Here is a 13,553-nt window from a genome sequence, read left to right as displayed (position 1 = left end):
GCAGGAGACTCGCTTGAGCCCAGGAGTTGGAGGTTGCTGTGAGCTGTGATGCCATGGCACTCTACCCAGGGGGATAGCTTGAGGCTCTGTTTAAAAAAAAAAAATGCTGGCCAGGCGCCATGGATCACACCTATGGGAAGGAGGATGGCTTAAGCTCAGGAGTTGGAGCCTAGCTTGAGCAAGAGTGACACCTTGTCTCTACTAAAAACAAAAATTAGCTGGGCATCGTGTTAGATGCCTACAGTCCCAGCTCTTCAAGAGACTAAGGCAGGAATATCACTTGAATCCAGGAGTTTGAGGTTGCTATGACCTAGGCTAATGCCATGGCACTTTAGCCTGGACAGCAGAGTGAGAGTCTGTCTCCAAAAACCAAAAGCACCCCAGAAATTATGAACAGAAACAGAATATGTACTGGAGACAAAGATGTCTTTCTTCAATATTTTCTTTAGGCAGCATCTACTAATTCAACATCAATTCAACAAATACTAATTAAATAGCAAGTCCTAGGCATTGTTAAAGCTACTAGTAATATGGAGATATAAGGTCAGGGGGTCACTTGTAGTCTAGTGTAAGGGCCAGAAAACTATAGATAGCTCAAGGGCCACATCCATTCAGTTGCCTGTTTCTGTAAGTAAGATTTTATTGGAACACAGCCACACAAATTCTTCCATGTATTGTGTATGGCTGCTTTTGCACTAAAAAGAAGAGCTGAGTAGTTTGAACAAACTGCATGGCTCAAAAAGCTTAAAATATTTACTACATAGTCTTTTATTTTTTATCAGCCTCCACTTCAGACACCTATCACTTAATAAAAGAAGAGCAATTATATATCAAAAAACAACAAATCTGGAAAAGAAGTGTTATAGACTAAACATTTGTGTACCTCCCAAACTTTGTATGTTGAAATCCTATCCCCTAATGTGACTGTCTAGGAAGTGAGGCTTTGGGGAGGTAATTAGATCACAAGAGGAGAATTCTTAAGAATGGGATTAGTGCCCTTACAAAAGGGACCACTCCAGAGAGCTCTTTAGCTCTCATTCTGTCATGTGAGGACACAGGAGGAAGGTGCCATCTATGAACTAGGAAGCAGGCTCTCACCAGACACAGAATCTGCCAACTCTTTGATGTTGAACTTCCCCATCTCCAGAACTATGAGATAAAATTTCTGTTGTTTATAAGCCAGTATAGTATTTTGTTATAGAAGCCTAAATTAAGGCAAGAAATTTTGTGGGCTGGGTGCGGTGGCTCACACTTGTAATTCTAGCACTCTGGGAGGCCAAGGCAGGTGGATTGCTTGCGCTTAGGAGTTTAAGACCAGCCTGAGCAAGAGTGAGACCCTAACTCTACTAAAAATAGAAAAATTAGCCAAGCTTTGTGGCTGGACAATAGAGTCCTAGCTACTGAGGAGACTGAGACAAGAGGATTATTTAAGCCCAAAAGATTGAGGTTGCTGTGAGCTATAATACCACAGAATTTTACCCAGGGTGACAGATTAAGATTCTGTCTCAAAAAAAAAAAGACAAGAAATTGTATCTCAGAATCCAAATCCAGTAAATTCCCTGTTGCCTGACACTGTACCTACTATACCTCTAACTTCTGTGCTTCACAAATACAATGAATGGCCAATGTTGGGCAAATAAAGCACTTGCAACATTCTAAAATATCTTCTGGATCATCAAATAAAGATTAAATATATTTCTAGAATTAACTATATTTTAATATATCACAATTTTTCAAAAACTAGACACATACACTCACACTACCTTGCTGGAAAAGGATTCCAGAGCAAAAACATTAATTTTCCCTGAAAAGTATTATCAAAAAGACATTCAATCTGTTCAAAATTAAGAAGCATTCACTGTTTGAACTACTGCAATAAAAAAAAGTCTTCAATTAAGTTTTCTGTGAACTGCTAAAATGTGAAACTATAACAACAACTTGAGGGCATTAGCTCCTCAGAAACAAACACTTCTAGTAGCATACAAAATGTGGACATAAGGCTATAATCCTCCTCCTTCAATAAAGTGAATAACACTAAAAAGATTTAGTTTTGAATATCAAACCCCTGAAACTGTGAGAAATATGAGACAAAAGGGAATAGGCAACATAGACTACTACACTCAATCTGTGTTTCACCCATTTAGAATAAATTTTTTCATGCAACTTAAATATATAACTTTGAAATTACAAGAAGTTTGGCTTCATAAAGAAGTAGTAATACTTTCTACTGGTAGCAAAAGAACATTAATGTAATGAAAACCTGTTACAATCTCATTTAGAAGTGGTTTCTATCAGCAAACAGTTGGACTGCATTAGCAAGCCAATGACAGCAAGTCATAATCATAAAAGCTATCTAACTTCGGTCATGAAGAACTTGCTTTTCCCTCATTAACAAGGGCTTTCAAGATCAGTGTATTTACAGGTCCCTCCTGCAAGATCCTATGGTGACCTCACATGCCATCATCCCAAACAGACAGAGTGAATTCCAAGAAAGATATCATAGGTCAGCAGTCTCAATCACAGAGGTAAAGCTTTCCTTTCACAAAGAGAGCATTACATTCTTGAGTGCTCCTGCTGACATCAGAGCACACTTGGTAATGGGTCTCGTAGTATCACTAAAATCCAAATACATTTCAATGAATTAAGGAACCACTTTAACAAAAACCAACATAGGGTTAGTGCTCATAGCTTAGTGGGTAGGGTGCCAGCCACATACACTGGCAGTTTCAAACCCAGCCTGGGCCTGCTAAACAACAATGATAAGTGCAACAACAACAACAGCAACAAATAGCTAGGTATTATGGCAAGTGCCTGTAGTCCCAGCTTCTTGGGAAGCTGAGGCAAGAGAATCACTTAAGCCAAAGAGTTTAAAGTTGCTGTGAGCTGTGACGCCATGGAACTCTACCGAGAGTGACACAGTGAAACTCTGTCTCAAAAATAAATAAATAAATAAATAATAAAAATCAACATAGTTAAATTTGAAAAATAAAGACCTTTATGATAGGCTATTAAATGTTTAAAAATACTTACTGTACTTTCCTAGATTACTGTATTTTGCCATGTATAACATGCTCATATGCCACATTTTTTGCCAAAACTTTCAAGAAAGCACCCCTCAAGAAAGTAGACAGCTTCCCCAATAGTAGACACACTATTGGGGAAGGCTAACACCCCCCCTTGCTAAATGTGCAGATCACAGCTACCCACTCTGTGAAGGCTGCCCCTTCCTCCTCTCCCAGGATCCTTTCTCTCTCTGCTACCTTGAGGGCCTCAGCCAAAATGGCAATAGAGCAGGAGCTTGGGCCTTGGCCCTTGCCCTGTATGAATGCAGTCAGCCTTGCCAGACCTGCCAGCACCCCTTTCCCTGATTATGGTGCTCAACTGAGGCTGCTTAGGCCAGTTCCCACTAGATCTCAGATCGTCCTGGACTAGAACCCTGTGTGCCCAGCAGGCCCAGGTGGGAGGGCATGGCAGCCCTGAGAGGCCTTCTGGGGCTCCCTAGCTCCTAAGCCACACTATCTATGTATATTATACACCCTTTTTTTCCTTTAAAAATTTGAGCAAGAAAGTGCACACTACACACCATAAAATACAGTACATATACACTAAGTCTGAGTCTCTGTGGGGGAAAAAACTAAAAGAAATTAAAATTTAAAAACTAAGTATCTCTAGCCCTTACAAGCTATATGAGACCTAGGGAAAAATCATATGACTTATGGTAATATCTATAAACTCCTTGCTGTCCAAGGTGTTTAACACACTGACTGTCACAATAGGAAAAAACAATTTTCCCTTGGGACCACAGTGTTTATTAGGTCAAACACATTAACTGGTTATGAGTATTTAATTCATGCTAGATAGTTTTGAGGACAGGGCCTCATGAAGCATACCTAACTAACATGTCTCCTGACCTATTGACTTAATAAAACCCCAAGGCCTTAAGGAAAAAAATTTTTTTCTAGTGTGGCAGTCAACGTGCACACTGTGGGAGTTATAGATGCTTCATAAGGCCCAGGCTCAAAACTAGAGTAAATACAACTCACATGGTAGTTAATATGTTAACCATTAGTCTCAAGTCTGTCAATCTCACAGGAATGAGGTTAATGATAAAATGGGTTCTATCTTTAGATAAGCCAAAAAAAGAAAAGAAAAGCTACAAAACCAATGCCTTAGAAAGTAGTTCATATGACAAAATAATGCTTTGCATTATGTAAATTCAGCTCAAGAGTTCCCTTAGACAGGAGGCATCTTAGTGCATTTAAATTTTTTTTTCTTTTTTTTTTTGAGACAGAGCCTCAAGCTGTCACCCTGGGTAGAGTGCCGTGTCATCACAGCTCACAGCAACCTCTAACTCCTGGGCTCAAGCGACTCTCTTGCCTCTGCCTCCCAAGTAGCTTGGACTACAGGCGCCCACCATAATACCTGGCTATTTTTTGGTTGCAGCCATCATTGTTGTTTGGCAGGCCCGGGTTAGATTCGAACCCACCACCACAGATGTATATGGCTGGCGCCTTAGCCACTTGAGCCACAGGTGCCGAGCCCATTTAAAATTATTTTGTATATCTAAATCCATCTGTGTATGACTCTTTTTGCGGGGGTTCTATGTTGCCCAGGTTGGGCTCAAACTCCTGGCCTCAGCCAATCCTCCTGCTTCAGTCCTTCAAAGCACTGGGATTGCAGATATGAGCTGCCAAACCCAGCCTAATGTATAACTCTCAATGAGCATCTCTTCTGCCAAAAGCAAGGTATGTATTTTTTAATCTCTACAATTAACGATAAGCAAACTAAAGTACTTGACTAGGTTATTTCTCTAAGATTAGAAATAAGTCAATGACAGGAATTATACACAAAATTCAATTTCTGGACCCCTTATCCAATAAGACCCCAATGAATGACAGCATTAAAACTAACTAGTAAAAGGCTCTGAATATACAGTTAAGTAAGTGCTATCCCTGATGTACTGCCACCTCTGATAATGCTGGTAAACAAATAAGACAACACAATTACATGAAGGCTATATTAACCAGTTTGATGGAAGTGTTTCGGATTGTTTGTGAAAACTCCACACTGTACCCCAGAAGTGCATTAATGTACATAGTTACTATTCAATTAAAAAAAAAAAAGTGTCATGTTGACTTCAAAACTAAATTATCCCTGAGAATAGAAAAGGCTGAGAATCAAAGCCAATGTCCATTAAAAATAAATACATGTGTTCATCCTCAGATTTCTAGAAAAAAAGAAAATAAAAAATAAAAACCACATGTATATGTATAGGTATGCATACACATGTATGGAGATACACTCGTACACCTATTAGTCACACATAAGCCTCCTGAGAGGTTTGAACAGTCAGAGAAAAATTAATAGGCATAAGAAAAGGCAGATAGCTAAGTTATCAGATATTCAGTAAAATCACAGTAGGGTACTTACCAGGACAAACAGTGATTTCTTCTCCAGAACTCTCTGGCATAAGAACTGAGCTTCTCTTACTGGTCAAAGTAGTGATGCTGAAAAAGAATCAAACCTCAACTGAATTCCCAGTAAAATAAATCAGAACACAGGACCAAAAGCAATAGTGACTCATTCATAAAGCCACAGGTAATCTGACACCTGCTGTCTAAAACCACAAAGACACAACAGGAAAGCAAGGAATCAGTAGTGAAAACTCCAGGCCAGAAATAGGAAAAATAAACATGCTTATAACTTCAGTTTCAGTGAACTCACTGAATGAAAAGAAATCTCCTTTTGGGGATTTCACAAAGAAAGGTTAAAGGGTAAGAACTCTCTGTGAATATCACAGAAGACAAAAACTTCACTTCAATATAAAGATGTCAAAGGTGTTTTATAGCCTCCATCTCTCAGTCTTCTGAAGGCTAGAGATTTATGAACTCACAGGAGAAGATATGGAGATTCTTCTGACAATACACTAGCTTTTCCATCACCTTACAGTTAAATTTCCTCTTTATCTCAAAATATGCTTTCCAAGCAACAAAAACAAAATAAAATTCTAAACTTCCCTACAGCAAAAATCTGCTCAAATACTTGAATTATCTCTTCCAAGAAAAACTTAATTATGAATGGCTTCCCTCAACCAACCTCCTGGTTTTCCCTGCCTGTTCATGGAGTGCAATCTCTTCCTAAAATACGAACACATGGCTGAGAGATCTGAGCATCTGAGCTGGCACCCTCATGCTTCACAAAGCTTTACAATTAGTTTGATCAAGTATGCAAGAGGATGCTTAAAAACACAAATCCTCACAACAACCAAGAACCACAGAGAGACTAGCTACCACTGACTCATGATAAATAACTAAACCCTGACAGGAAACCACAAGTGATTTCTCCCTCTAAATAAAACATCTCATAGCATTTTTTATAAACCCAAGCCAGCCACAGTTTACTCTGCATATAACATTAGGGCTCTTTTCAAAGGGTCCATGACCAAACAATTTTCTGACATTTATAAAAAGGGCTAATCAATTTGAAGTCAAACCACATTGCCTGCGATTCCAACTGTCTCCTGGTGACAAAGCGTATAATCATTTATTAAAATCTACATCTGCTCAGCACAAGGTTCCCCACAATAAAGCAGAGAGGCCTACAGGGAGCAGAAGGCCTTTTCCAGCTAAAACCATTTCCCAAACTGTTTTAACAGCAGGAGAATCATACCACGCCTTATTCTTCATCCCAAGAAGAAATACCTAGTGTTAATCAAAAGCCAAAGACAGACCACCACCTAGACTATAGCAAATGATATCTGGGCCTCAATTTCCATAAGGGACATGATAGTCACTCAATACAAAATTAAGCTCTTGAGAAATTCTCAAAACTCGCTTATCAGATAAGAGAAGAAAGAGACTACAAGCCTGATCCAATGCAGTTTATAATCAATCAACCACTATCTATTATTAAAGTAAGAAGACTTAGAAGGTAACCCTATAATCAATCAGCAAGAATAATAGAGGTAATGCCCATACAACCCTTTATAGGAGAAGTGAGATAAAAACAGATTAAAAGTAGCACAGAGAAAAGTGAGAGTGATACTGGTTCTGTATGGCCTGAATAATATAAAAGCTTCAAGGAGAATGTAAATCTGAAGAGTAAACTTAAAAGATGCTTTCAGTTCGGATATGCAGTTAAAATAAGCATAAGCAAGAACAAAGTGAAAAAAATAAGATAGGAAGAATAGAAGGACCATTTATAGAAATCAGTCTAGACCCTTCAAATTGTCACAGAACGCTAGTGTAGTAAGTTAAGAGAGTAGCAGGATATCATCATTTTTTAGGAATAATGTCAATGGTCCTTATGTCAAGATAGTCAGAGTGGACAAGACGACCTTGACATTTTCTTCTAGCCCTGATATTCTAGGCTTCCATGAGATGCATATTTGAGAACTTGGAGATAATAACGTTTTTCTTAGTCTTCACTTATAAAAGAGCTGAACATTCTCTGGCATGGGTTAATCTCCCTTACACTGGCACCATCAGAGGAATATTCAGATCCATAGTAATGCATAATCTCACCTTTGTGAGGCAGGTACAGAATTTCCTTCTTCAGAAGTTTCTTCAACAAATAGCCCCTGGGAAGACTGCAAAGAAATATTTAATATCCTAAATATACAGGCATAGATGAACTGTTTTTTTTTTTCCTTTTTTAAAAAAGTTAATTGTTCAAGGCTATCACCTAGCAATTATCAATAAGAATGAAACATTTTATGTAAGTCAATAAGTTTCAATAAAAAGAGCATACTCCATTGAGTCAGAAGACTAGTAATTAAATTATAACTAAATCACCTACTAACTGTAAGCTTGGATAAGTCACATTTGCATCTCCTTCCTCATCTTAAAATGGGTATCACCAATTGTCTCACAGAGTGTTACTGTGAGAATTAAAGATAATTTATGCAATACACTTTGTAAAATATAAGACCTATATAAATATTAACTGGTAAGTCAAATGAATTATGATTTCATCAAAGCAATTATAAAGCTTGAATTGTAGAAGGGGACAATACAGAGAAAAGTTCAGTTTCCAATGATAAATGTTGAGTTGGGATAAATACTATAATCCATGGAAGAAATCTCTTTGAGAACAACCAAGCTATAACCAAGCTATAGGACATCCAAAGGGAATATTATAAAAAAATTTTTTGCTACAAATCTGCCACTATGTGTTTTATATCTGGCTATAAGGACGTCTTTTAGGAAATGTACTAAATAGGGACTCCGTAAGGAAGAGATTATTTTCTTTCTTTTTTTTAGAGACAGAGTCTCACTTTATTGCCCTTGATAGAGTGCTGAGGTGTCACAGCTCACAGCAACCTCCAACTCCTGGGCTTAGGCGATTCTCTTGCCTCAGCCTCCTGAGTAGGTGGGACTACAGGTGCCCGCTACAACGCCCAGCTATTTTTTTGTTGCAGTTTGGCTGGGGCCAGGTTTGAACCCACCATACTTGGTATATGAGGCCAGCACCCTACTCACTGAGCCACAGGTGCCGCCCAGGACAAGATTATTTTCATTGATTGATGGCAGAGTTGGTATAAATATCAATTCATTAAATGTAGATGTACACAAGGGCATTAAAAATGCAGCTGTGTGGCAGTGCCTGTAGCTCACTGGGTAGGGTGCTGGACACATACATTGAGGCTGGTGGGTTGGAACCCAGCCCAGGCCAGCTAAAGCAACAGTGACAGCTGCAACAACAACAACAACAACAAAAATGCAGTTGTGAAAAAGCAACTACTGCTTCCTTAGGTGAACTTCTGAGAAGAGCCTGGACTATGAGATTTCTTTTTTTGAGACAAAGTCTCACTATGTCACCCTGGGTAGAGTGCCATAGCATCACAGCTCACAGCAAACTCAAAACTCTTGGGCTTAAGAGATTCTCTTGCCTTAGCCTCCCAAGTAGCTGGGACTATAGGCACCTGCCACAATGCCTGGCTATTTTTTTGGTTGCAGTGTTCATTGTTGTTTAGCAGGCCCAGGCAAGCTCAAACCTGCCAGCTTCAGTGTATGTGGCCAGTGCCCTACTCACTGAGCTATGGGTGCCAAGCCAAGACTTCTTCCACTAAAGCTACTGGATGAAGTTTTCAGGGTTTCCTAATGGGATATAAATGACCTAAAAACAACAAATTATGCATCTTTCAACCACTCAGGTAAATGATAAAATAAATAGGAATAGATGAAATTGACTCTTTAGTCAAAAAGGAATATAAAGGTGTATGACGGCAGGGAATGTAGTCATTATCAAGGGAGTTAAACTAGCAAAAGTTCTAAAATATAATAACAATAAATACCTAACCTTAATCTTTGTTTGAACTAAGCAGTTTTTTTTGAACTCTCAAAAAAAAAAAAAGAAAGAAAGAAAGAAAGAAATACTGACACCTAGTGCCCGCCTAGTAGAATTTTACCTTCTTAGAAAGACTAGTTAACTAAGCCTTGGGCTTCAAAAGCAAGCAAAGCACTAGTAAGTTATAAGACACATCTCTACCTTAGGCTAAAGCGTATCTCAAACTCTTCCGAATTGTTTAAAAAAAAAGTTATCATCCCTCTATTAAGTGCTAGGCCTCTAATTAATTTACATCCATTATCTCCCTCTGTTTCTCACAAGAACTTTGTGAGGCAAAAACTATTAACTTATTTTAGAAATGAGGAAAGTAAAATTTCAAGAGGTTAAATAATTTGTCCTAATCATAGTTCGTCAAAAGTGGAGCTGGAAGGCCAGGTATAGCAGCTCATGTCTGTAATCCTGACAGGTTAAAAGGCCGAGGTGGGAGGATTATTTAAGGACAGAAGTTCGAGATTAGCCTGAGCAACATGGTGAGACCTCATCTCTACAAAAAAAATAGAAAAAAAATTACCAAGGCATGCTGGTGTGCACCTGTAATCCCAACTACTTGACCCCAGAAATTCAAGGTTGAAAAGAGTCACTGCACTCTAGCCTGGGCAACAGAGTGAGACCCTATCGCCTAAAAGAAAAAGAAAGTGGAGCTGGAACTGACTCCAAAATATATGCTCCAACTACTACTGTTATTGTTTACTCAAATGATCCTCTTTCCAACCATTTCAACCTAGAATCCCAAGAATGTCTTCATTTCAATAACCTATTTACATTCTAAACTTATACCTCAAAGGCAGTAATCTGAACACTAGATAGTGAGGTTCTTCCAGAATATGAACATAAGATAGTAAACAAACAAATAAAATTTAATTCGACTACCCAAATCTAATTAAAGTGAGCAGGAAAATATTAGAGGAATGAAACTTGAAAGAAGCTGTAGCCTGGCTGGTCTCAGTAGCTCAGTAGCTCAATCCTAGCACATGGGGAGGCTGAGGAGGGAGGATTGCTTCAGCTCAGGAGTTCAAGATCAGTTTGAATAAGAGCAAGACCCCCTTGTCAACTAAAAATAGAATAACTAGCTGGACATTGTGGCAGGTGCCTATAATCCCAGCTACTTGAGCAAAAGCAAGAGGATCACTTGAATCCAGAAGTTTGAGGTTGCTGTCAGCTAGACTGACACAACAGCACTTTAGCTTGGGCAACAGAGTGAGACTCTGTCCTGTCTTCAAAAAACAAAACTATACACGTATTAATAGAAAAAAGATAATTTGCATTAGTGAATCTAAAAAAGAGAAATCCCAGAATTCAGAATCAAGGAGTATCTTCAACATTACAGCTTGAGAAGTGAATAGGTGTATCATCTGGTTATCACAAAAATGTTCTCTGTTGTGGGGCAGTGGTAGCTTATGAGGCCTTTCCACAAACCAGCTGAATTATCCCTTACAATTTCCATTTCTTAATTACTATATTAGCCTTCCAGATACCTTCATCCTAGAAGAAGGTAGGGTAAATGGTGAACTGAGCATTCCATAATAAATTAACAAACTATTATTTTGCATATATATATATCAGCTTGAAGTTTGACAAGTCAAAGTCAGTTCTCACAAACCCACACAATCTGGTCGTTTCTGGGAAACAAATTCCAGCATCCACCAACATACTATCTGCTCCACCTCCCTGGTATAAGACCCTCTAGGGGATCTGTAAGCCTTTATTAACAACTTCCCTAGCTTGTTTCAGTGATGTCAAAAAAGTTACCATCTGATTCTAAAGCTGATTTTAATAGCTTTAATATAGACTAAGCCATGTACCCCAAAGTGGATGTTTTTCTGAGCTCCTACTTCTAGGACTCTTTTCAACCAAGGAGTCTCAAACACAGGCAGCTCCAGCAAAGCCGTGTTCAACAGAGTATGTTGAACGAACATATTCTTTCCACCCACAGTTTCTGAAAGCAAAAAGGATCACACAGTGAGAGCCAAAATTAAAATTGTAAGCCTGTCACTATTTGCCTATAAAATTATGAAGTTTGTTTCTGTTTGTTTTGTTTTGTTCTTTAAAGGTAGTAGTCTACGTTGGCAAAGTTACAGTGAACCAGCCATTCTCACACATTGTGAGAGAGGCGGTACAAATTTGAACAAACTTTCTGAAGAGCAATTTGGAATAAACAGCAAATCTTTATGTTCATAACTATTTAAACCAGCATTTTTCTGGCTCCATATCCTTCCTTAAGAACAATAATCTTCCATCAATGGATTAACAAATTGTGGTATATGTACACCATGGAATACTATGCAGCTATAAAAAAGACAGAGACTTCACATCTTTTATGTTTACCTGGATGGAGCTGGATATTCTTCTTAGTAAAGTATCCCAAGAATGGAAAAAAACGTATACGATGTACTCAATACTACTATGAAATCAATATATAACCATCTACACAATCATACAAATGGCAAAACATAACTATAGTCCATAAAGTAGAAGGGAAGAGGAGAGAAAGGGCATATGGGAGAAGGGAGGGCATTCGAGGGGGGACTTCACCTAATGTGCATGATGCAATGGTACATTTCAAAACTATTAAGAAATGAGTATAATTGTGATGGATGTGTTACTTGGTTCAATATAAACATTTCACATTGTATATCACCTGAACCCCATAAATGCATCAATGTACAAAGTTATGATTAATTATAACTTTAATTATAACAAAGTTAATTATAAAAAAAGAACAACAATCTTAAATAAAGAATAGTTCAAGTAGAAAGCTATCACAACCAAAATACCCATCAAAAGGAAAATGTTTATAATATTTTGTTGATTCATAAGCTGGAATAGTTACATACAGCAGTCATTAAGTAAAATGAGTAAAATTTAAATGAGTAAAATTTATAGATAATTTTAATGTAAGAAAATGTTTATATAACGTTAAGTTAAAAATATACAAGCAATATGATCTGAACCATACAAAAAACAGGTAAAGAAAGACAGGCATGGTGGCTCATGCCTGTAATCTTTACTCTGGGAGGCTGAGGTAGGTGGATTGCTTGAGCTCATGAGTTTGAGACCAGCCTAAGTAAGAGTGGAGAACCAGTCTCTAAAAACTAGCCTGGCACAGTTATGGAGGGCACCTGTAGTCCCAGCTACTCAGGAGGCTGAGGCAAAAGGATTGCTTAAGCCCAAGAGTTTGAGGTTGCTGTGAGTTATGATGCCATAGCACTCTACCGAGGGTGATAAAGTGAAATTGTTTAAAAAAAAAATAAGTAAAGAGAAAAAGATGAAGGAATACATCACTGGATGGTGGTATTATGTTTTAACTTTGCTCTTTAAACTTTTTGGCATTTTACAACATTTGTAAGTGATTTCTAAAATTAATGTTAATGCCTATATTGGATACTTACTGGGTCTGCCAGGTCTCTTTTTAATGAGGACTGTCCCTTATCCCTCCATCCCATTAGCAGGGGCTCACAGCCATTTGTACAATTTGACACATACCCACTTCAGGTCACAACTGACTGGGCTGATACGGGTTACTAACCTCAAATGGGCCCTAAGTCCTTTCCGAGAAATCTGAAATTGGAATTGGGAGAAAATAAACCTCCTAAAACCTATAACATTTAAGTTTTAGGATGGGTGTTTCCCACTTACATTATAAGAAACAAAAACAAAAGGTGCTGGTTTGCACGGAGAAAAATGAACCAAATGAAATACAGCAAGACACACAAAAATTATAGATATCTAGTACCTTCATCATGACTGTTTGGTTACAGTCCTGAATTTATTACACATTTTGCTTTCCCTTAATAAAGTTCTGATTTAAATTAAGCCAGCTTAATTTGGTTTGTTGTAGTGGGTTGTACTAACTAATATTATCTGTAGTATGTTGGTGTCCTGTTTATGAAGTTAAAAGTCAGAAAACTTCAGTCTCATTAGATTTTGACTTATTTCCAGGCTAGTCCAAAGGCATTGCTTTCAAACTTGACACAACACAGAACTTGACACAAGAACTCTGGCCCCCGGGATCTTTTAAGTGCATAACTTGAATTATAAGAAATCATTAAACCTCACTCTTTGGAGTTAAGGTATCCTTCCAAGAAGTAGCATTTCTTAACTGTATAAAACTACAAACATGGCTCGGCGCCTATGGCTCAAGTGGCTAATGTACCAGCCACATACACTTAAGGTTGGCGGGTTTGAATCCAGCCCCGCCAAACAAC

At 38.1% G+C, this 13,553-nt stretch overlaps 1 protein-coding gene across 1 annotated transcript in view; it reads right to left on the bottom strand.

The window, feature by feature from the left end:
* Positions 1–13,553, bottom strand: part of UIMC1 (ubiquitin interaction motif containing 1) — a 155,553-nt gene that overhangs the window by 59,907 nt on the left and 82,093 nt on the right. Inside the window, exons 8-9 of the mRNA XM_023515092.1 lie at positions 7,524–7,588; positions 5,431–5,507 (exon numbers count right to left, since the gene is read on the bottom strand). Of these exons, the coding sequence (XP_023370860.1) occupies positions 5,431–5,507; positions 7,524–7,588 (142 nt within the window). The remainder of the gene's footprint in view (positions 1–5,430; positions 5,508–7,523; positions 7,589–13,553) is intronic.

Source organism: Otolemur garnettii, unplaced genomic scaffold (assembly GCF_000181295.1).
Source record: "Otolemur garnettii isolate 467f Iridium unplaced genomic scaffold, OtoGar3 scaffold00003, whole genome shotgun sequence".
In the NCBI taxonomy this organism is placed as follows: Eukaryota; Metazoa; Chordata; class Mammalia; order Primates; family Galagidae; genus Otolemur; species Otolemur garnettii.
Note: the sequence above shows the minus strand (reverse complement) of the source record. Positions and strands in the feature narration are given on the sequence as shown.